The sequence below is a fragment of the Capra hircus genome, chromosome 14 (genome assembly GCF_001704415.2).
Source record: "Capra hircus breed San Clemente chromosome 14, ASM170441v1, whole genome shotgun sequence".
In the NCBI taxonomy this organism is placed as follows: domain Eukaryota; kingdom Metazoa; phylum Chordata; class Mammalia; order Artiodactyla; family Bovidae; genus Capra; species Capra hircus.
This window is the reverse complement of record NC_030821.1, coordinates 89,213,458-89,238,209: the sequence shown is the minus strand read 5'-3', so window position 1 is coordinate 89,238,209 and position 24,752 is coordinate 89,213,458. Positions and strand designations below refer to the sequence as shown.

The 24,752-nt window shown below is 37.7% G+C and overlaps 1 protein-coding gene across 2 annotated transcripts in view; it reads right to left on the bottom strand.

Moving 5' to 3' along the window:
• ADGRB3 (adhesion G protein-coupled receptor B3) overlaps window positions 1-24,752 on the bottom strand; it is an 883,764-nt gene that overhangs the window by 544,563 nt on the left and 314,449 nt on the right. For both annotated transcript variants that reach the window (XM_005688755.3, XM_018058811.1), the window contains one exon: window positions 1,477-1,587. In XM_005688755.3, coding sequence (XP_005688812.1) covers window positions 1,477-1,587 — 111 coding nt within the window. The remainder of the gene's footprint in view (window positions 1-1,476; window positions 1,588-24,752) is intronic.

Genomic DNA, 24,752 nt, shown 5'->3' with positions numbered 1-24,752 from the left:
AGTGTCTGCCACTTCCTTTGCAAAAAGTCAAGACACCTCTAATCTTAGAAGGCTGAGTAGTCAGCCCATGGTCTATGCTTTATTTAGAGACAAAAACTCCCTAATCTCTGGTCAGTAGTTGAATTTTTGATCCCTGAAAGGGAGAAAAATACATTTAGAAATTTGAAAATTTGCCCAAACCTAGTCATGCACTTTTGCTTTTGCACGGTCAAACAGTAAAAATGTAAATAAGCTTTTCTTAAACAAGAAGCTGCACAAAAAGCAATCCAGATAAGCAAGCTTTCTTCATTTCTGGATTTGGCTGTAACATGTAGTTTTAAAAAGCTAAAAATATGTTCTTAATTGTAGAATTTATTCTAAATGTTCTTCCTGTTCTGAGAATTCATTGACCTATTTGCCACTAATATATTCAAGTCCACAACTACTAACCCGTTACCAAGAGCACAATTCATTAAGAATATCTGCATTTTTAAGTTGTAGATAAAAATCTAGTGTTCTGAATAAATGTTATCTGAAGAATATATGAACTAAAAGAAACATTCATTTTTCAAGAGAATTTCATCAAAATTTGTCTGAATGTTATATTAAAAGTTGATCACGTACGTGAAACTTCTGTAATAATGGTAAAACACATCGTCTAGATTGGGACATATAAGACTTTGTGAAGACATAGATAAAACCGTTAGTTTGCAATTTCCTAAAATAAAAGTGATGGCTGAAAATGGTCACAATACAGTTTAATCATATTTTCATCTAAGAACATTCTACATGCAGAACAAATAGGTGGAACTATAGCCCACTTATTATGCTGAGCCAAAAGAAGAATGTATCTATATTTGGGGGAGGGATGTATTTAAGAATAATCTAATTTATTTAAAATTAAAATGTTATAAACCAAAAAGTTATTTTTATTGATATTAAATTATTAGGAGTGTTTTACAGCTATGAATAAAGACTGTCAACTTTTTATTATTTAGCTCATATAAGAAAACTCTTCAAGTTAAAAATATTAAATTCTAAAAAAATTTCTAATTGCTATACATTTTAACAATCAATTAATAGATGATGCAAGACATTTAAAAAATATTAAACATATTAAACATTAAATTTCATCATCTAAAGTCCTACTTCAAATTTTAATTTCTGAAAAGTCAAAATAATCATTTGTTGATGAAATAACTTTGTTGACTTTCAGTAAAAGTTTAATAATACATTTTAATTAGTTAATTAACATAAGTAATAATATGTAAATCCTAAATGTCTCACACTGAAAGCAAAATAAATCTTACACATTTTTGTGCACTTTCAATTCACAGCTACTTCATTTATGGACTTTAACTGGTGACAAAAAAAAAAATGGCTCAAAAAAAATATCAGCTCCAAAAACTGACAAATGTGCAGCAAAAGATTATGAAAACATGCAGTGGTTTCATTAAATTAACAACAATAAATAGAAAAATGTAACTAACGTATTACCAGTTTGTGCCATAAATTTAGCAGCATCAGCTTGTTCCTGAGGGACCCTTTTTTCATGAACAGATCGAGGTCGCTGACTTTTAATTGTATGATCTCCCATCATTCCAAATTCTAAAGACAGAATAAAGGTATATGAAAGCTCGTGTGTAGACATTTCTCACAAATCACATCACTGTCTCATGCAATATGTTCCTACACAGATCTAGAAGTTACTGATTCATTCCATGATTCTAAATTTTCTAGGCTCATCTGCTTGGAATATTTCTAAACTCCAGTCAAAAAAAATCTATAAACAAGAACAAGATTTCAAGAGACAATAACAACAGTCAGTGAAATGAAACATCGGGTTTTAAGTCAGCTTAATTAACAGAAGTAGTGTATTCTTGTCTGATCATGTTTTGAAGCAATGCATCAGAAAAAATACAACCACAGTGCTAACTTGTTCTTCAGAGAGAGAATCCTGACTGCAAAGCAGTTGCTGCTTTGCCGGAGAGTGATCACCCCCACAGGTTTTTTCAGCACTTTCTTGTGGAGTGAGTAATCCTGTAACTTAGCTCAGCTAAGGCAAACATTCACTTGATGAACTATTTTTCCAAAGAGGAAGTTGACCTTGGTGTCCTCCAAAGCTTACAGAAAATGGTAGCTTAAATAATTTTCATCCTCTCCGGCCTTGTCCCCACATAATTCTTCACCTCTTTTCTAAAAACTTTTAAAAGTTATGTTTAAGAATGAGAATGACTCCAGGTTTTTTCATTTAATCCTTTCAAAGTATACCTCCTAAGAAAGGAAGAAAAATCTGGGCATAACTCAGAGACAGATGGGGAGAGAAAAAAATAAGCTGAACAAAAGAATAGATTCCACATAATATTTATTTTTAATCTATACACTTAGAACTCTGTAAGAGTTCCATACTTTTCACTGCTACCGTAAAATAATTTTTGTAGCCTTCCAGGCTCCTCTGCCCATGGGATATTCCCAGGCAAGAATACTAGATTGGGTTGCTATTTCCCCCCACCATGGGGATCTTCCTGATCCAGGGATTGAACAGGCGTCTCCTGCATGGGCAGGCAGATTCTTTACCACTGAGCCACAAAAAATAATTTTAATAAAAATAAAGCCTCATTAATGGCATGTTTGGTTCTGGTTCACCTGAGTGCAGGTGTTGGGAGGGCATTGCTGAGGGCCAAGGGTCAGTGGTGCTCAATGTTACAAGAAAATTGCTGGGCTTTTAAGACCAGGTCTTTTATACATGACACAGATGATTGGGTAAAATTTGTTCTAATGACAGTGCAGCTATATTGCTAGAACTAATAATGTCAACATTTAGGAATGGGTAATTTCACCAGCTTATTGTTTTGGCTTTTCCCATCCATCTTTAAATAATCTTCTGCTAAAATATTACAGTGAACTTTGTGCAATTAAGCAGTGCATTTTTGTATGCACAGCTCTGATCTTTTGTGTGAGGAGAAAACATTAGCACGTGTTTTGTCCAGCCTGGCAGCTTTCCTCATAAATATTAAAAGTATGGCACCTGACAGATTGATTTATCAGAAATCCTTGCCAGACACTCTACACAAGTGAACATCCCAGGAGAAATTTGAGAAATTTAAATGTGTGTTTTTGTCAGTTTAGATAGAATCCAAGGCAGGAAATTGAAATTTTCATAAAATGTCAGTTGGTTTAATCTTGTAAAATCCATCACTGTTTCCCATTGCTGCCAACAACCTTTCAGTGCATTTGTTTATGCGCACTGTAGGTTCTGCCTAAATCATGCTTCATTCTGCTAATAAGAAGCATCTAATCACATATCATTTAATGATTTTGGAAAGTGACTACTTTGAAATTTTATATCTAGATTCATGCACTACCCAATATTTTAAAATATTAAGTATAACTGAAATTTCTCTGGATCTGAAATGGCAAAGGAAATTTAGTAGTAATTTTTATTAACAGTATGCTTTACCTTCTGTCCCCTTGAATTTATCATTTAAATTGTGTATGTGTGTGTGTGTCTATCACTTAGGGCATCTGAATCAGAGTGCAGGTTCACGAAAATAATCTGGAGGCTCTGACACCTAGACTAAGGCAGTTTGGGCACTCGGAAAGTAAAGGATAGCAAAAGAAATTATCCCATGCCCACAACATCCTAACAAATAGGTAACTTTATTACCTACTTTAGAGAAGGCAATTCTTCAACTCAGTGGCAGTATGATAATAGCCTGCAATTTATTTTCTAAGGAAAAACAGTTTACTGTACAGGGACAATGATCCTGAAATTTAGGAGTCTGAGGATATAGCCTGACACTGCTGAGATCATTTTAAAAGTGTCATATTCAATTTTTAATAATTCTGAAGTTTAAAAATGAGTTTACTTATTTTTTTAAAATAGGCATTAGTTATTTCAGTGAATATGTCATATTATTAGCTGGAATGTGATTGAAGTATCCCAAATATATTTATATTACAAATTAGATTTCTATATTCTTCAATCTAGTCAATTCTACTTATTAATCACCAATGCTATAAAATATTAGTGCTGATGCCTTATCATGGGTCACAGTATTTAAGAAATTCTTCAATCATATATGGACCTTATTATATAATTTTCATACAACCAAAAGTTTAAATGAAATTTTTATTATTGCCATCAAAACAATTTATCTAAAATTACTTTAAAAATTAAAACTATTATGAAGTCTTGATGTAACCAAATTCCTTATAAGACAGATGACATGTAGGCCATTTATTTCTTTTTCTCAGATGGAAAAGCAACACTATGGTGGTATTTTTTTTTAATGTTCTAGACTGACTGTTTCAGACCTAAAATAATCCCAATTTCTAAGTGACATATGTAAACTCTTATCTAATTAAATGACTTTCTTTTGCCAGTGTTTATGTGCTGAGTGCTTGGAAAAAAATAAACATCTTTGTTTAAGTATTATTATCCATGGTGAGGTTTAACAACAAACGTTATGGCTCCATCCATATCTCACAATGGGATACTTTCAAATATCGGTGTTCTCTCTCAAGATGCTATTATCTTCTTGACTTCTTATGAAAGTAAATGCCAATCAAATCATCCAAACTTTAAAAATAACAAGCTATTATGTTTGCTATTATTCTCTTACTTGGTGAGTGTGAGTGAAGGGAAACCTTTAGTGTGTTATACTTTGAATAAGTAAGTTCTTCGTGATTGTTGATTCATATTCAAATGATTCAAAGATCATATACTACATTAGTTACACGAGAAAATAGCATAGCCAAATAAAAAGATGATCTGCTTCGGTGAAAACAATGAAAAGCAAGTTATGGAATCAGATGAAGTCATGTATAGCATAATATTGTGTATATACATATGGTATATGGCTTATGAAAATACAGGGTTATTTCCTATATCTTTATGCTGATACCATCAATGAAGGGGTCAATAAACAACTGTGTTCATATATAAAACTTATATGGCTTCCGTGTTTAGGCACATTTTCTCATACAAACTCTTTCACTGCACTTCAAAAAAAAGCAGTAGCCTCTGGAAGTTAGATACAAATTTGTTGCTTTAAATATAGTTTTATGTCTTTTATTCCCCCACCCAGGACTTATAAGTAGATGTCTAAGAAACAAATACACTCGTAAACTGACTCTTGGTGTTCAATTTTCAGTTATGAATTTTTTTCTGGAAATCAAGGGTTATAATAAAGTGAACTCATCAATAAGTTAAAACACACACATAATTCATTATTTTACCATGTGTTTATTCTTCAATGTATGGACAAGTAGAACATCAGATTATTTGATAACAATTGCTACTGCCATCTAGCTTGCAATATAAATATTAACTTCACATTGTCAGATAGCTTTCCCTCATCTTTCCACAGAAACTATTCTAGCTTACTATTGCTTTTCAAGAAACTCTCAAAGTTATGCTCTACTTTTATGCTACAGCTCCCTTGCATGACTTTTGGTCAGGGAAATGGTCAGGCCAATACACCCTTTCTCTTCATTTCCTTCACTGGAAACACCTGTTTTTCCAGGCATGCTTGCAAAAAAGCCTCCCCAAGTCCCACCTCCAATGGCACCACGGCGATGAACTACCCAACCAACCAGCATCAGCCTCCGTATGCCTTAACTTCTGTCTGTTTTATGTCAATAATGGATTTTCAATTATTAGATTAGGTGTTTTATTCCCCCAACTAGATTATAAACTTCTATGAGAAGTACGTACACCTTATGAGATTTAAAATCACCTCCTGCTTGGCATAGCTAGGGTTCAAAATTTATTCTATAAATAAATTTTATTCTATGAATTGCTTCTTCAAAATGCAAATTTTTAGATGCTGAGAATCATTTCTTTAATATTCTTTGGTGAACAGTTCAATGGGTAAAAAATAAAATTCTTATAAAGTACTGAAAAAGGTATGTATGATTATGATGGTCAACATTTCTTTTGTCAACAGCATTTACTATATATTTTAATGTATAAATATATTCAGGTTATGAAAATAATTAAAATACTAGTTTATTTAGGACCTAAATCTCAGTGCCCTAAAACAAAGCTTAATGTTTTAAAATATCACTTAATTTTTGTCAATTATTTACTATGTTAAGTGTTAAAATTACAAAGATAAGTAAGAAATAGTCTCTGATACTTTCACACCCAAGAAAAGCCACTAAACATGGCTTGAGCCTTTCAAGTACATAAAATTACTTATCTTAATTGAAGTAATTAGCTACACTTACATGTTATTAAATTTGTTTATTTTTACACTTATTGGAAATAGAGTTGGCACAGTTATTTTTATAGCAAATTATTTTGTGTGGTAAGATTGCTCGGCGTTCCCTAGGTAGTAACAAGGAGCCAGATTATCAGTCATTATAATATCCTTCTGTTTTCTGAGATTTTTTAAAAAACATTTAATGTGATTAGACTTAAAAATTGTATTCTCTCCCTCACGAAGTAGTCGCTGAGTGCTTGTACAAGCAGGTGATTTATGGAAACAAATAGATGATTGAGGAAAAGACTATCATCTTTTGTAGTCTGTATCCTAAAAGACATTTCTAGAACTTACATGAACCATTGGAAACAAGGAATTTTAAGATTAGGGATCATTAGTTGAAATTCTAAAGGACACCGGTTAGGATACAGGATACAGGAGGCTTGGGCCTGGTGCACGGGGATGATGCAGAGAGATGATATGGGGTGGGAGGTGGGAGGGGGGTTCAGGACTGGGAACTCATGTACACCCGTGGCTGATTCATGTCAATATATGGCAAAACCAATATAGTATTGTAAAGCAAAATAAAGTAAAAATAAAAATGTAAAAAAGGAAAACCTTTTACTGTTAATTATAAATGTTGTTGTTCAGTCAGTCGAGTCCTACTGTGTGCAGCCCTTTGGACTGTAGCCCGTCAGGGTCCTCGGACCATAGGACTTTTCAGGTAAAAAAACTCCTGTGGATTGCTACTTCCTCCTCCAGGGGATTTTTCCGAGCCAGGGATTGAATCCATGTCTCCGGCCTGTCCTACACTGCAGGAGATTCTTCACCACTGAGTCACCGGGGAAGCCCCAGTTTTAAACATACTAATACTTTAATTTCCCCAACCAAACAGGAATAGAATAAGTGAATAAATGACAATTTCCAGGGAATTAATTCAAGAATGACCACTGCATAATAAATATCAGGAAATATTTAACTAAAATACATTTTTAGAGGATCACAAAATTAATGCCAATATTTAAAAAAATTAATTTCTATTAAGAAACACTAGAAATCTGAGCAATCCATTCTTAAAAATTAAAAGATTACTTGATATCCTTTCCTTCAATTTACTTCTTGGTTTCATTGACATAATCAGATACTTGGTTATAGGAACCAAGATGCTGTGTATTATAAAAATAGAATCTTGCTTTTGAAAATACTACCACGGAAATGATATTTTTCAACATTGGCCATTTCTCTGTTAAGTAAATGGGTGATTTTACGGCACTTCTAAATTGGACAAAAGATAGTATAATCAAAGGGTATACTGTTACTATGTCCACAGAAAAACTAAAAATGATCAGGTGTTTTAAGTTGCTAAATTACAAAAACCAAACTATTTTACAGAAACAATTGTCAAATATATTTAGTATTGATACTCTTAGAAAACAATGATATATTCTAATTTACTGTATTTCCAAATACAAGCTATGAAAAATAATTACACATAATAATAGATTTTTTAATCTCTTCTCAAATATGTATTCAAAAATTATATTATAAAGCATCTTATCTAGAATGATTCCAGGACATTTGGGGTATAAACCTTTACATCATTATTTTTCTACTAACTCTGACTTCTGGGAAATGTTAGTAAGTTGGGTGCACCATTCCATGTAAGAAATCATCAATGTCGGAATTATTTTTTAATATTTAGTTAGCATATATTATCCAATTGCATTTTATGATCTCATCTCTTTCTGGGATAAGTTGAATTTTTATAAACTATCAGTAATTATTTGCTTGAAAAATACTTTATTTGTTGGAGATGAGTAAAATAAATATAGTGTGTGTTAGTCGCTCAGTTGTATTTGACTCTTTGTGACCCCCATTGACTGTAGCCTGCCAGGCTCCTCCATCCACAGGGTTTTCCAGGCAAGAATCCTGGAGTGGACTGCCATTTCCTTCTCCAGTGGGATCTTCCCGACCCAGGGATGGAACCCGGATCTCCTGCACTGCAGCCAGACTCTTTACCATCTGAGCCATAGTAAGGCTTAAAATACATATAGAAACACATAAATAATAAAAGCAATTATACTTCCAATATCAAACTAGTAGTATTCATCTCTTCTTGTTGACCTGCATCAGAATTTAATTTAACATTTAGCACAGCAGTGGCAAAATAAGATGCTATGCTCTTAGTTCTGGCACCTTTGTAGGGAACTAAAACCCTCACACTGTAAAATGAATCTTATTGCTAACGTGACCCAATAAGATCTTAGGGAATCTGAATGAAAAGAAAGTGAACTGGGCTGTCCATGGATGAACCATTTCTGTATTTTCCTAACAATAACAAGGCTGGCTGGCTTTCTGCCAATCTCTCTGACATGAGAGGGAATCAGGTGCACAGAAAGCCTTTTTCGGGCCTTATGAGGAACCCTGGAAAGTATCTCTATCTAATAAAATGAGAAACTCTTGTAGGATTTTAGAGGCAATGAGTGAGAAATCATGGTTTGATTTGCATTTAGGTAGATTATGATAACTGAAGAATGGAGAGCAGACTGTAGGGAAAAATAATTAGAGGCAGCATAAACTATGAAGAGTGGCTGCAATTGTCCACATACAACCATCTGTGATTGGGCGGAGGGTCAGGTTCGATCGACAGGTTTCTGGCAGCTCCTAAAGATAGAGGAGTAGATAGATGGGGTACCCCTATTAGATAAGAACCAGAAGGACACAGAGAATGCTGGCCAGCCCCAGCTTACTGGAGGCTGAGTACATCTTTGGGTCCAAATCATTGACAATTAGAGTACACTACAACGCTCCAAATGCTTATAGGAAAAGTGTTTAATAGAAAAGTTTTATGTTTACAAAAGTCACACATTTTAGTATAATAGTTTTATAGATGCCAACTTTGTGTACATACATATATATTATACATATTATATAATCTATATATATTATGTATTTGTTTAAAATGTTTAAGAAAAATTCCTTTATGATTTTTTAATTAAAGCACATATCCATTTGGGACTTTTCAACTTGCTAAAGTTCAATCTCATTTACTATAACAGTATACGTGCATGTGTGATCAGCTGCTTCAGTCGTGTCCGACTCTTTGCCACGCTATGGACTATAGTCTGCCAGGCTCGTCTGTCCATAGCATTCTCCAGGGGAGAATATTGGAATGGGTTGTCATTCCCTCCCCCAGGGGATCTTCCCAACTCAGGTATTCAACCCAGGTCTCCTGTGTCTCCTGCATTGTGGGAGAGTCCTTTACTGCTGAGCTACCAGGGAAGCCCACTATCACAGTAGAGCAGAGAATAATTAAACTGAAAGAAATATCACCCTATGCATATTTACTGAAAGAAATAATTTAATAAGATACTCCATGAAAATAATTAGTGCATTCAACATTCCAACTGAAAGTTAAAAGATTAGGTAAGTGGTTGCTTGACCAAAACAGTTGAACATATATACATAGTGGGTATTCCATGAAATGACTGTTTGTTTGTTTGTTTTTATAAGCACTGATAATTCAGAAACATCTTTATTGCACTTAAATTACATTCACTTGATTCACATGATCTCAAGGTTGTATCTGGAGGTAAGAAAAGAGAATTTCCTCTGACATTTACAATTTTTGACCTACCTATTTTGCTCCTACATAATCTATTTTTTAAGTAAATAGTTCAATTCACAGTTTGCTACTGCTAAGTCACTTCAGTCATGTCGAACTCTGTGTGACCCCATAGACGGCAGCCCACCACGCTCCCCTGTCCCTGGGATTCTCCAGGCAAGAACACTGGAGTGGGTTGCCATTTCCTTCTCTAATGCATGAAAGTGAAAAGTGAAAGTGAAGTCGCTCAGTCGTGCCCGACTCTTGGCGACCCCATGGACTGAAGCCTACCAGGCCCCTCCATCCACGTGATTTTCCAGGCAAGAGTACTGGAGTGGGGTGCCATTGTCTTCTCCATTCACATTTTACCATTTATCTATTGCTATATTTCTACATTTTATTACATAATATTTTAGTTTAAAGCATTATTTATACATAGTTACTGAAAGAAATAACAAAACTGACTTATTTAATGAAAATGATTAAGATGTATATAGAGTGTTTATAATTATTTCTAAAAATAATTATAATACTATCTTTACTAATCCCTTAACACAGCTAATTTTTAAGGGATATGTGAACAAATGTGAATGATATTTTCAGAATTTTTCTAGGATAAAAACTATCCTTATAATCAATTAACATATATTCAAACTTGTTTCCATAGGTTGTCCTTATTAGTATTGAAGCCCAAGAGGCATTCAAAAAAGAGAACTAAAAACAGTTCGCAGTATCAAAGAAGTGCTTCATATACCTACAGAGAAGGAAGACCACTGAAACTCAGGTGGAAGCTACAACTTACTGTCTCAGTGGACAAGTGAATGGGCTACCAGCAGAAGCAGCTTCTGTTTGAGCATCACACCTGAGCTTCTCTTAACCTGCTTCCTCCTCTTGCAAAAGGGCATTCTAGGAACAGGTTTCTGAGGTCTTCTGAAGCACTAAAACTGCATCATTTTCTCAGGTCAGAAGCTGGTAAATGGACCTGTGGGCCATCTCTCAGCAGACCCAGGGGCCTAGAGGCTGTGCCAGCTTGCCTGGAGTGCCCAGAACAACCAGGCCCCAGAGTCCAAGGAAAACATGGGGCTGTAGCTGCTTCTGCACCTTTTCTCAAGTCACTCAGTGTGGAACAAAGACAGGCCTGGGACCTGGAATGCTTTGCTGAAATGCTTATACCTGGATGCACCTCTCTTGGGTAACAAAACACAAAGAAACTGTATGGGACTAAAAGTAACTGTGTGCATGCACATTTAAGGCAAATTCTGGACCCAAAAGATACAAAGAGATGGAAAAACCCAACTGCCACTTTTGAAGAGACTGGAGCAAAAACCAGGTATCAGAAGCAAAGGCAGGGTACCACATATGCCCCTGCATGCAGCACCACCTAAGGGGTGGACAAAGCACCTAAGCCCCTCTCTGGGTGGACTCCTCTATACACCCCTTCCCTCACCCCTCACCCCATATAAGGAAAAAGCTGACTCCCCCACCTGCCTTCTGAGCAAGCAGGAAACAGTTGCTTGTTCTCCCTCCCTTCTGCCTCAGCAGGGGCCCCTACAAAGTTTGCCTGAATTTCTTGGCTGGCCTCTAACAAATTCCTTTAAGGAAGCAAAAAGTCCTGGACAGTAACAGAACAGGTCCTTGGGTGAATGAATTCAGTGGTTCAGTCTTATCTGACTATTTGCAACACCATGGACTCCAGGACACAAGGCTTCTATCTACTTCACCATCTCCCAGAATCTGCTGAAACTCATGTAAATCAAGTCAGTGAAGCCATTCAACCATCTCATCCTCTGTAGTCCCCTTCTTCTCCTGAATTCAATCTTTCTCAACATCAGAGACTTTTCTAATTAGTCAGTTCTTTGCATAAGGTGGCCAAAGTATTGAAGCTTCAGCTTCAGTATCAGTTCTTCCAGTGAAGATTCAGGACTGATTTCCTTTAGGATGGACTGGTTGGATCTCCTTGCAGTCCAAGGGACTCTCAAGAGTCTTCTCCAACACCACAGTTCAAAAGCATCAATTCTTTGACGCTTAGCTTTCTTTATGGTCCAACTCTCACATCTGTACAGGACTATTGGAAAAACCATAGCCTTGACTAGACAGACCTTTGTTGGCAAGGTAGTATCTCTGCTTTTTAATATGCTGTCTAGGTTCATCATAGATTTTTTTCCAAGAAGCAAGCATCTTTTAATATCATGACTGCAGTCAGCATCTGCAGTGATTTTGGAGCCCAAGAAAATAAAGTCTGTCACTGTTTCCATTGTTTCCCATCTATTTGCCATGAAGTGATAGGACTGGATGCCATGATCTTAGTTTTCAGAATGTTGAGTTTTAAGCCAACTTTTTCACTTGCCCCTTTCACTTTTATCAACAGGCTTTTTAGTTCTTCTTCACTTTCTGCCATAAGAATGGTGTCCTCTGCATATCTGAGGTTATTGATATTTCTCCCGGCAATCTTGATTCCAGCTGTGCTTCTTCCAGCCCAGCGTTTCTCATGATGTACCCTGCATATAAGTTAAATAAGCAGGGTGACAATATACAACCTTGACATACTCCTTTCCTGATTTGGAACCTGTCTGTTGTTTCATGTCCAGTTCTAACTGCTGCTTCTTGATCTGCATACAGATTTCTCAAGAGGCAGGGCAGGTGATCTGGTATTCCATCTCTTTCAGAATTTTCCACAGTTTATTGTGATCCGCACAGTCAAAGGTTGTGGCATAGTCAACAAAGCAGAAATAGATGTTTCTTCGGAACTCTCTTGCTTTTTCGATGATCCAGTGGACGTTGGCAATTTGATCTCTGGTTCCTCTGCCTTTTCTAAATCCAGCTTGAACATCTGGGTGTTCACGGTTCACGTATTTTTGAAGCCTGTCTTGGAGAATTTTGAGCATTACTTTGCTACCTTGTGAGATGAGTGCAATTGTGCAGTAGTTTGTGCATTCTTTGGCATTGCCTTTCTTTGGGATTGGAATGAAAACTGACCTTTTCCAGTCCCATGACCACTGTTGAGTTTTCCAAATTTGCTGGCATATTGAGTGCAGCACTTTCACACCATCATCTTTTAGGATTTGAAATAGCTCAACTGGAATTCCATCACCTCCACTAGCTTTGTTCATAGTGATGCTTCCAAAGGCCCACTTGACTTTGCAAAGATGTCTGGCTCTAGGTGAGTGATCACACCATCGTGATTATCTGGGTTGTGAAGATCTTTTTTCTATAGTTCTTCTGTATATTCTTAGCACCTCTTCTTAATATCTTCTGCTTCTGTTAGATCCACACAATCTCTGTACTTTATTGTGCTCATCTTTACAGGAAATGTTCTCCTGGTATCTCTAATTTTCTTGAAGATATCTCTAGTCTTTCCCATTCTATTGTTTTCCTCTATTTCTTTGCACTGATCACTGAGGAAGGCTTTCTTCTCTCTCCTTACTATTTTTTGGAACTCTTCATTCAAATAGGTATATAGTTCCTTTTCTCCTTTGCCTTTCACTTCTTTTCTATTCACAGCTATTTGTAAGGCCTCCTCAGACAACCATTTTGCCTTTTTGCCTTTTTTTTTTTTTTCTTATGGATGGTCTTGATCATTGCCTCCTGTACAATGCCACAAACCTCTGTCCATAGTTCTTCAGACACTCTGTCTATCAGATCTAATCCCTTGAATCTATTTCTCACTTCCACTGTATAATCATGAAGGGATTTGACTTAGGTCATACCTGAATTGGTCCAGTGGTTTCCCCTAATTTCTTCATTTAAGTCTGATTTTTGCAATGAGGAGTTCATGAACTGAGCCTAATTAGCTTCCAGTCTTGTTTTTTCTGACTGTATACAGCTTCTCCATCTTTGGCTGCAAATAATATAATCAACCTGATTTTGGTATTGACCATCTGGTGACGTCCATGTGTAGAGTCATCTCTTGTGTTGTTGGAAGAGGTGTTTGCTATGCACAGTTCTCTTGGCAAAACTCTGTTAGCCTTTGCCCTGCTTCATTCTGTACTCCAAGCTCAAACTTGCTAGTTCCTCCAGGTATCTCTTGACTTCCTACTTTTGCACTCCAGTCTCCTAGGATGAACAGGAGTTGGTGTTAGTTCTAGAAGGTCTTCTAGTTCTTCATAGAATCTTTCAACTTCAGCTTCTTCAGAATTAGTATTTGGGGCATAGGCTTGGATTACTGTGTTACTGAATGGTTTGCTTTGGAATCAAACAGAGGTCATTCTGTTGTTTTGAAGATTGCACCAAAGTACTGCATTTCAGACTCTTGTTGACTATGATGGCTACTCCATTTCTTCTAAGGGCTTCTTGCCCACAGTAATAGATATAATGGTCATCTGAATTAAATTCGCCCATTCCACTCCATTTTAGTTCACTGATTCCTAAAGTGTCGATGTTCACTCTTGCCATCTCCTGTTTGACCACCTCCAACTTACCTTGATTCATGGACCTAACATTTCAGGTTCCTATGCAATATTGTTCTTTACAGCATCAGACTTTACTTCCATCTTCAGTTACATCCACAACTGGGCTCTGTTCTTGCTTTGGCTCAGCCTCTTCCTTCTTTCTGGTGCTATTTCTCCACTCTTCTCCAGTAGTATATTGGGCACCTACTGTCCTGGGGAGTTCATCTTTCCATTTGATAACTTTTTGCCTTTTCATACTGTCCACAGTGTTCTCAAAGCAAGAATACTTAAATGGTTTGCCATTCCCTTCTCCAGTGGATCACATTTTGTCAGAACTCTCCACCATCACCCATCCATCTTGGGTGGCCTTATACAGTGAGGCTCATAGTTTCATTGAGTTAGACAAGGCTGTGATCCAAGTGATCAGTTTGGTTAATTTCCTGTAACTGTGGTTTCCATTCTGTCTGCCCTTTGATGGATAAGTGTAAGAGACTTGTGGAAGCTTCCTGATGGGAGGTACTGGCTGTGGGGGAATCTGCGTCTTGCTCTGATGGGCAAGGCCATGCTCAGTAAATATGTAATCCAGTTTTCTGTTGATGGGTGGGGCTGTTTTCCCTCCCTGTAGTTTGGCCTCAGGCTGAACTATGGTAGGGGCAATGGTGGTAATGAGAGCTCCTTCAAAAGGACTTACACCAGGACTGTTGTATTAAGTGCCCCTGGCCCCACAGCAGCCCACTGTTGACCCACACCTCCGCAGCACACTCCTGGATGCTCACAAGCAAGTCTGGCTCAGTTTCTTGTGGGGTCACTGCTCCTTTCTCCTGGGTCCTGGTGCACACAAGGTTTTGTTTGTGCCCTCCAAGATTCCACTTCCCCAGTCCTGCAGGCAGAGAAGGCAATGGCAACCCACTCCAGTACTCTCGCCTGGAGAATCCCATGGACGGAGGAGCCTGTTGGGCTGCTGTCTATGGGGTCACACAGTCGGACATGACTGATGCGACCTAGCAGCAGCAGCAGCAGTCCTGAAGGAGTTCTGTAATCAAATCCCACTGGCCTTCAAAGTCGAAGTCCCTGGCGGTTCTCAGTTCCTTTGCCGGATCCCCAGGTTGGGAAATCTGTTGTGGGCCCTAGAACTTTCACAACAGTGTGAGAACTTCTCTGGTATAATTGTTCTCCAGTTTGTGGGCTGTCTGCTTGGTCATTCTAAAGTGGGGCTAATGTCCTCCAAGAGGACTCAGGCCACACACCACACCTCCCAGGTCTGCGGCAGCCAGAGTCCCCGTCCCTGCGGCAGGCCACTGCTAACCTGTGCCTCCACAGGAGACACTCAAAGGCAGGTCTGGCTCAGTCTCTTGTGGGGTCCCTGGGTCCTGGTGCATAGAAGGGTTTGTTGAGCCCTCCAAGTGTCTCTGGTGCGTATGGGGTTTGACTGGAAACGTGACTTCACCCCTCCCACAGTCTTGTTGGGGCTTCTCCTTTCTCCCTCGGTGCATTTCTGAGCAATAAAGCAAGGTTTACTTTGCATGTGAGGCTTCAGATTATGCAGTTTGGAAAGCTGTAGCCAGCATCCTCATTGGAGAGGGATTTTTTTTTTTTTTAGAAGACAGTATGTTTTCAAAGGTTTCTGAGCATTAATACATTCCATTCATTTAATAAACATTAAATTGGCACTTATTATATTCCAGTCAGGACTCTCGACACTGGTGATACAGCCATGAACTGAATAGACAATAATTTGCTTTTGTGAGAGAAAAATTTATAGTTATTCCTAGTCTGATATACAAGGCTTATAAATCGTACATAAATATTAAATTTATTAGCCAGCCCTTGGACAGCTTCATTATAAGTGGTCAACACACATTAGTCAGATTCATAACTATTAATATCATTCTTTCATTCATAAACTGCTTCAGATAAAGGGAATTTAAACAATATCTCATCCGTATCATTTGATGGAAGATGATTAAGAGATCACTGAGATGAAAACTTGACACAAAAGCCAGGTTACTATGTCCAAAATCATGCTGTGGTCTCATTGGCTTCTCTTCTGTTATCTTAGAGCTTTCTTTCCTTTCAGTTTTAATTGATTTGGTTATACATGGATCTAGTCTCTATGTGCACTATGAGAAAATGCTTGCTCCCTCATTCCATTCACTATTGTCATATTATACCTCTTAAATGCTTTTATTTTTGTAAATTACCCAAGAAGACATAAATATAGTTTCATTATAGCATGCCTCTCTATTTTCACGTGGTCATATATTTACATTTATGCAGTCATCAAAGGTTTGTTCTCAGAGGAAGGAGCCATAGACACAGTTTTGATGTCACCTCCCCTCCCAAATATACTTCACAACTAAGTGCAGGGAGGGAAAATGTTAGATTTTTTTTTGGTCTACTATCTTTCAACATGCATCTCTCTTCAACCTGAGTAGTGCTTTTCCTTGTTCAATTTTCCTTGATATTAATACTGTTATTGCTGCTTTGTTAACACCTTTGTCTGCGACATCTTTTTCTATATGTTTTCTACTCTTCAGTATCATTTTGCTTTAAGCATATATCGTATATAAAACATATATAGCTGTATTTTAAAAATCACATTGATCCTCTTCCTTTTAGTAGGAAACAAAATTACCTTGATTTATCATATGTATCATAATACTGGACTTATTTCTTGTATCTTAAGATTTTTCTTTAGCATATTTGTTTTGTTTTTTTCATTTTTCCCCTATTTAATTTTTTTGGATTGATAGCAATTTTCACTGTAATATTTTTTATTTAGATATCCTTCAATTATTGTTGTTCACCAATTTTATCACATGCACTTAAATAAAGTTTTGAATCTATCAATATCTATAGTTAATTAGTGTTTGTACTCATTCCCAAGCCAAGACAAGAATTTTAATGTGTCATCCATGCTCCTCTGTCTTGATACTTATGTATCACTATTTTCCATATTCATTTCCAAATTATTGTACATCATTCTTTAATAATTAGACTTGACTATTAGTCTCAACTTAATCTAACGCTAAGTATCAGTTTCTTTGTTGATCTCCTTTCTCAGATTCGCTTAATTATGCTCAAGTACATCCTTTAACAGAGAATGGTCTAACATTGACCCATCTGGCTGTCACATTTGAATGCTGGTTTTACTAGACCTAGAAACTTAAGGTCAGGGATTTTCATCTTAGTTTCTGAGGCAGGGATTGAACCTGGACCCTGGCAGTGAAAGTGCTGAGTCCTAACCACTGGAACACCAGGGAATTCCCGAGGTTGAGAATCTCTTTTCCTCAGTGAACACTGACGATAACTGGAACACAGAATGCAGGTATCCATCATTGCCTGTGAGATGTCTACTGGTAACATGGCAACCCACTCCAGGACTCTCACTTGGAGAATTCCATGGACAGAGGAGCCTGGTGGGCTCCATGGGGTCGCAGAGTCGGACACGACTGGGAGAGTAACACATACAAGAAAATCTGCTTTTCTTTCTGGAAGTTTCTTTGGGGATTTTTCCTTTTATCATTGGAGTTCTGAAATTTTACTAATGCATGTCTAGATATGGGTCTTTCTCATTCAGCTTCCTTGGAACTCTGTTCCCTTTCCATAGAAGGACCAGCCCTTTAGCTGAGCATACTCAGCAGTTCTCTCTCAAGCCAACTTCCCCTTTTCTTGGTTTCTATCCATATCTGGTGTGGAAGTTTGAAGGTGCTGCAAGCTGCCCTCTGCTTGCATCCCAGCCTCTCTGTATCCCTTAAGAGCCTCCTCTGAGAAAACTGAATCCTGATTTCTGACTATTAAAGTTAAGTGCAAACCATATCACTTTCCATGTCAGTCTCTGAAGAATTCTCTCTCCTACTTACATAAACCTTTCAAAAGAGTGTCCTCTGATTCCCCACTCTCTCCTCGTCCAATAATGTCAGGCAATCCGACTTCAACCCTCCTTCCCTGAATGAAACGGCTCTCTGGAAAGGCAGCTGCCTCAGAAACTGTCACATTCATCTTAATTCCTCCAGCATTTGACATCCTCCCACCCTGCCCCATCCCACAACTTTTCCTAAAATGTTCATCCCCCTTGGTTTGCAAAGCTGACGATTTGATTTTCTTCCTCCTCTTGACTGCTTTCTGTTTCCTTCACTGCCTTAGTGAATCTTCATCCTCTAAAGCTAAGTCTTCCCCTCAACATTCTCTCCTTGAGACACTCCACCCATTCCTACAGACTCAGGTATCACTTGGAAAAACAACCATCAGTCTCCCACTCCTGTAGGCTGATCTACATCTTGAGGCCACCCACACTACAGTGCCTCCTAGTTACAGTGATACAGTTAGGATATATGAAAAAATCTTATTACCACCTTGGTGAGAGCTGGTCCTAGGCATGCATTCCAAATTTATTTTTAAATAAATGTATGGTGCTCAGGATAAATCATTCAGGAATAAATAAACAGCAAAATTAAGAATAAAAGTTGACTAGAAATAATGCAGAAGATTTTCTTACAGTTATCAAAAATTTCTTGATGAACCAGTTTGATTATGTAAAGAGAAGCCCTAAGGTAAAATCTGGAAAACTGACAGTGATAAAAGAGAGAGGTTAGTTTGCATATTAACAAGTAATAATTTGAACTTTACTGAGGCTCCCAGGGAGACAAAGTGAGGTTTCCTGTGTAAAACAGAGGAAGGAGGTGAGATTGAAAAGAGGATTAAGAAGTAAGGAGAGAACCATCCAGAAAATGCTTGAAAATTGAGACTGCAGGAGGAAACTGTGAGATTCCACACGGAAATAATATCAGAAGCAATTTTAATAACAGTGATATTTAAGTATAAAGGTATATACTGTGAAATAAAATCCTTCTAAACTACAACTAACTTTTATTAAAAGCCTATACCTTATATTCAGAGAAGGCAATGGCACCCCACTCCAGTACTCTTGCCTGGAAAATCCCATGGACGGAGGAGCCTGGTAGGCTGTAGTCCATAGCGTTGTTAGGAGTTGGACACGACTGAGCGACTTCACTTTCACTTTTCACTTTCATGCACTGGAGAAGGAAATGGCGACCCACTCCAGCGTTCTTGCCTGGAGAATCCCAGGGATGGCGGAGCCTGGTGGGCTGCCATCTATGGGGTCACACAGAGTCGGACATGACTGAAGTGACTTAGCAGCATACCTTATATTAGTAATATTTAAAAAGAGGTGATTACAGAAATTAAAGATTGATTTCACACTGAGGTTGGCAAGGGTCAGAATAAAGAATAGCCCCACCGACAAAATACAAAGCAATGGTCAATGATATAGCTAAAATACATGTAAGATTGAACAGGCAGGAACACACATAACTCCTCCTTCAAAACATCCTTAGGGATATTGAGAGTATAATGAATTTCTAGTTGCAAATTATGTAGAAGATCAAGCTAAGTGTTTGCTTAAAAATTACACTAAAGGTAGCATTTGAAAGGACGGAGAATTTGGAAACATATTGATGGTAACTTTAGGATTACAACCTGACATTCTTATAATGGGTTCTGCGTGGCTCATGCTATAATATCCATTATACACAGTCTCTCAGCTGATTTTGTATTTTCTGTACCAAATGCAAACACCACCCTGATATAGAAGGGAGTCTAAAGATGTTTACAGGTCATTGCTGGGTTCTACTGAACTGGTGGCTAAGTGGCCAAGTGGCCAAGGATTGGCAGAGGGAATTAAGGATGGCATCTCTTATTTGCTAATTCTTCCTGATTTTGGTTTTGGGCTTTTTCTTCTTCCCTTACCCCAACCTTCACAGGGCACAATAGTTCTGATTAGCTAATTACTGCAAACTGCTCCAACAAGACTTAAGTGAGAGATGTAATTAAAATTTTGCTTCTCAGAAGGAAAAACAATGTTATCTTTGTGCTGTAGCTTTAAGTTTTTAAATGTTTTCCAATTAATTATAATATCTCTTCAAATCTATGTATTATATAAGTTATTATTTCTTTGCCAGAAGTCTATATCAGGATATGTCTTCTAGGCTGGCATACACCTGGTGTAACAAGTTATTTTTAAGTGAATATACTGGGGTTTTTGATGACTAAAGTCTGATGAGTCAACACTGTAAAATAGCTGTCAGTCAGTCAGTTCAGTTCAGTCGCTCAGTCGTGTCTGACTCTTTGCGACCCCATGAATCGCAGCATGCCAGGCCTCCCTGTTGTACCAAATCTCAATTTAAACTTCTGTTGCATTTTTTAAAGTATAAAATTCAGAACTTTTGGTCCACTTTATATTCAGATGCGGCCATTAGTGTTTTTAAGGGAAATACTGATAAAGTATAATACATGGAAAGAATAGTACTTAGAATGGCAAAAAAACAGTGAGAATTGGCTCAAAAAATTACAGTCTCATTTTGGAAATAAATTTTGAGTGCCTAATGGATAAGGTGCTTTAGAGAAGAGAAACAGTCTAACTTCACTATAGAACTATAGGGCTCCAAATGTGATAAAAATAGATTCTTATAAGAATTAAAAAAAAAAAAAAACTGTGTATACTTAACTTGGGAAAAAAATTCAGAAAGAAACTGATCTTCTTTGAATATTTGGAAATTCATGTGCTGAAGGATTAAAAATAAATGAACAAATAAGAAGAATACAGGGGAAAGGGTCAAATCCATAGGAAGAATTTTCTGACAACTGGGAGTCCGTAGAAAGGAGTGAGTGTCAACATGAAGTACCAGAGTGCTGGACTTAGTGGAGGTGCTTAACTAGTGGTGTGACTAGTCAGTATTCCACAGGGATGTATCTCTGATTCCTAGAATCTATGATTCTACCCATTCCGCAACATTGCATTCGACTGATTTTTCAACTGTCCTGTGTCCATCCAAACCACGTCCCAAACTTGTCAAGGTCTCTTGATCTCCACCATTACCATGCAGGTACACAACCAACTAGCTTCTCGCACTGGGACCATTGCAATGACTGTCTAACTGCCTCTTCTCCACCTCCACTTCTGCTCACCATGCAGTCTCCTCATGGCAGAAAGGCAGATAATGTAAACCTCCTCTCTAAATTCATTTCATATCTTTCCAACTCTTAGAATAAAATCTGAACTCCTTACTCTGGGTCTTACTAATAGGCCTATGTAATCTGCCCAGTCTACATCTCAAAAACCATCTCACATCCTTCTCCCTATGATTAACCATGTTCCAGCCATACTGACCTTCTTTTATCACCTAAAACATACACTGATTTCTTCAATTGGGAAACTCTTCTGGTCTTTGCATGGTTGTTTCATTCCTGTCATTCTTCAATTCAGTTCAGTCGCTCAGTCCTGTCCAACTCTGCAAACCCACGGACTGCAGCACACCAGGCTTCCCTGTCCATCACCAACTCCGAGAGCTTGTTCAAACTCATCTCCATGGAGTCGGTGATGCCACCAAACCATCTCATCCTCTGTCGCCCTCTTCTCCTCCTGCCTTCAACCTTTTACAGCATCAGGGTCTTTTTCACTGAGTCAGTTCTTCACATCAGGTGGCCAAAGTTTTGGAGTTTCAGCTTCAGCCTCAGTCCTTCCAATGAATATTCAGGACTGATTTCCTTTAGGATTGACTGGTTTGATCTCCTTGCAGTCCAAGGGACTCTCAAGAGTCTTCTCCAACACCACAGTTCAAAAGCATCAATTCTTTGGTGCTCAGTTTTCTTTATAGTCCAACGCTCACATCCATACATGACCACTGGAAAAAACACAGCTTTGACTAGATGGACCTTTGTCAGCAAAGTAATGTCTCTGCTTTTTAATGTGCTGTCTAGGTTCATCATAGCTTTTCTTCCAAGGAGCAAGCATCTTTTAATTTCATGGCTGCAGTCACCATCTGCAGTGATTTTGGAGACCACAAAAACAAAGTCTGTCACTGTTTCCATAGTTTCCCCATCTATTTGCCATGAAGTGATGGGACCAGATGCCAAGATCTTCATTTTTTGAATGTTGAGTTTTAAGCCAGCTTTTTCACTCTCCTCTTTCTAAGAGTGGTATCATTTGCATATCTGAGGTTATTGATATTTCTCCTGGCAATCTTGATTCTAGCTTGTGCTTCCTCTAGCCCAGTGTTTCTCATGATGTACTCTGCATATAAGTTAAATAAGCAGGGTGACAATGTACAGCCTTGACATACTCCTTTCCCGATTTGGAACCAGTCTGTTTTACCATGTCCAGTTCTAACTTCTTTTTCTAACCTCCAGTTCTAACTGTTGCTTCTTGACCAGCATACAGATTTCTCAGGAGGCAGGTAAGGTGGTCTGATATTCCAGTTTCTTGAAGAATTTTCCACAGTGTGTTGTGATCCATAAAATAAAGGCTTTGTCATAGTCAATAAATCAGTAATAGATGAGAGTTGGACACGACTCAGTGACTTCACTTTCACTTTTCATTTCATGCATTGGAGAAGGAAATGGCAACCCACTCCAGTGTTCTTGCCTTGAGAATCCCAGGGACGGAGGAGCCTGGTGGGCTGCCGTCCATGGGGTCGCACAGAGTCGGACACGACTGAAGCAACTTAGCAGCAGTAGCAGATGTTTTTCTGGAATTCTCTCGCTTTTTCGATGATCCACCAGGTGTTGGAAATCTGATCTCTGGTTCCTCTACCTTTTCCAAATCCAGCTTGAACATCTGGAAGTTCATGGTTCACATAGTGTTGAAGCCTGGCTTGGAGAACTTTGAGAATCACTTTGCTAGCATGTGAGATGAACGCAATTGTGCAGTAGTTTGAACATTCCATGGCATTGCCTTTCTTTGTGATTGGAATGAAAACTGACATTTTCCAGTCTGTCATTCTTAGTTAAAACCTCACCATTTTCCAAGAAGCTCTCCTTGATCACCAAATACAAATACAGTCATTCTCTATGACCTGATTTTAATTCTTCACTGAACTTATCATTATCTGTGTTGTGTTTGTTTCTGTTTTATTTAATAACTGTATCCAACAATCCACTAAAATGTGAGCTTGATAAGACTAGGAGTCTTGTCTGTCTTGTCCATCACTGTATCATGTGCTTATAAATGACTGCAAAGTATGTTGCAATGTTGAGAAAGAGGAAAAACAGAGAAAGGAGAGAAAGCTATTATTATTGAATATCATGATCTTAATCTTACTGCACTCTGGGTGACATCCTCTAAATCTATTTTCTGTTATGTTGCTCTGTATTTCTTCTTTACTATTTCTATTCTTCTGGAAAAATCACTTCAAACATATCTGTTTTGTGGCCTATTTAAGGATTTTGCTTCCGTGTTTTCTCATTCAGAGTGTGCTCCTTGCATTACATCTGCTGATTCTCCTGCATGGTTTTTCTTCCTCCTGTATTTTATTTTGTATGATTCTGTGTTATTTCTACTGAGGGCTCATCCTGCACAGCACTTTCCCTGTCCATGAAACTCATATAATCTTCACTGTAAAAATATCCTTCACAGCTATAAATTTCTTGGCTGTAGGTTGCTATATCACAGAACCATAAACGTGCATCATATACTTGCATGGCTTGTGCTGGTGTTTGCTCCTTTTGTTGGGGTGGGGCTACCTTTCTTCTTTCCATCAAGGCTCTTGAGGAAGGCAAGCTTCTTTCTCACTCTTTCCTGCGGCCACTGAATAAAATTTCTCTAAACTCCCTTTGATAGAAAAGGGAATTCGGTGAGGCCTCCAGCTTTACGTAGTTTTTCTTTCTTTTTTTTTTTTTTCCCCTGAGCCTATGCAGGCTGAGCCTACTCTCCTCTCCATGCAGCAACACTGAAGTCATAAATTCTTAACCATCTAGAGCTTATACTGGCCCAAAACACTCAAAAGTGCCAACTGACCCTTATACCTCGCTTTGTCTTTTTATTGTTGCTGCTGTTATTTTATGGTTACCTATATATATATATATATATATATATATATATATAATTTTCAGGATGGCTCATGTTTGTTATCCTAACATTTATTTAGCCTTTCTATCAGTTTTCATCAGGGCTAGGGTCCATCTACCTCAGATCATTCTGCCATATTGTTCAAATTCTTTCCAACAAGTTAGCTACTCTATTTAAGTGCTATCATGAGTTAAGTTCTATTATTATTCCCCTTTTAGATATTGAAATGATGAAGTTTCAAGAGGTTACTTGACTTGTCCATCATTATACAGTTGAAGGTGTTTTGGGTCTGGGATTCAAAAAGTCACATATAATCGATGACCACAGCAGGCTCTCAAGTATAAGGCCATATAGTTAATATAAACCCTTTCAAACTTAAAATTAATTTTGATATCCTTGCACTTTGAATGGCTTATTTTCCTAAGTTGGAATATGTGGTTTCATGGTGTTAATCATGGTGAAATATATAATCAGGCTAATGTTTGCTCAGAGCTTTTATAATCTCAGCTGCAGATCCCTTCCAATTGCTTTGTGGATTTTCCATGATACACCACGGGAAGGAAAATATGTCAAATTAACAGTTTCACAATGTGAATTAATATTAAGATGCCTCCCAAAAAGTATAATCTCACAGTGTCATTAACATGAGTTTGGATATAATGGAAATACTTTAATGGTAAGTAACATATCATACTGCTCCTTTCCTA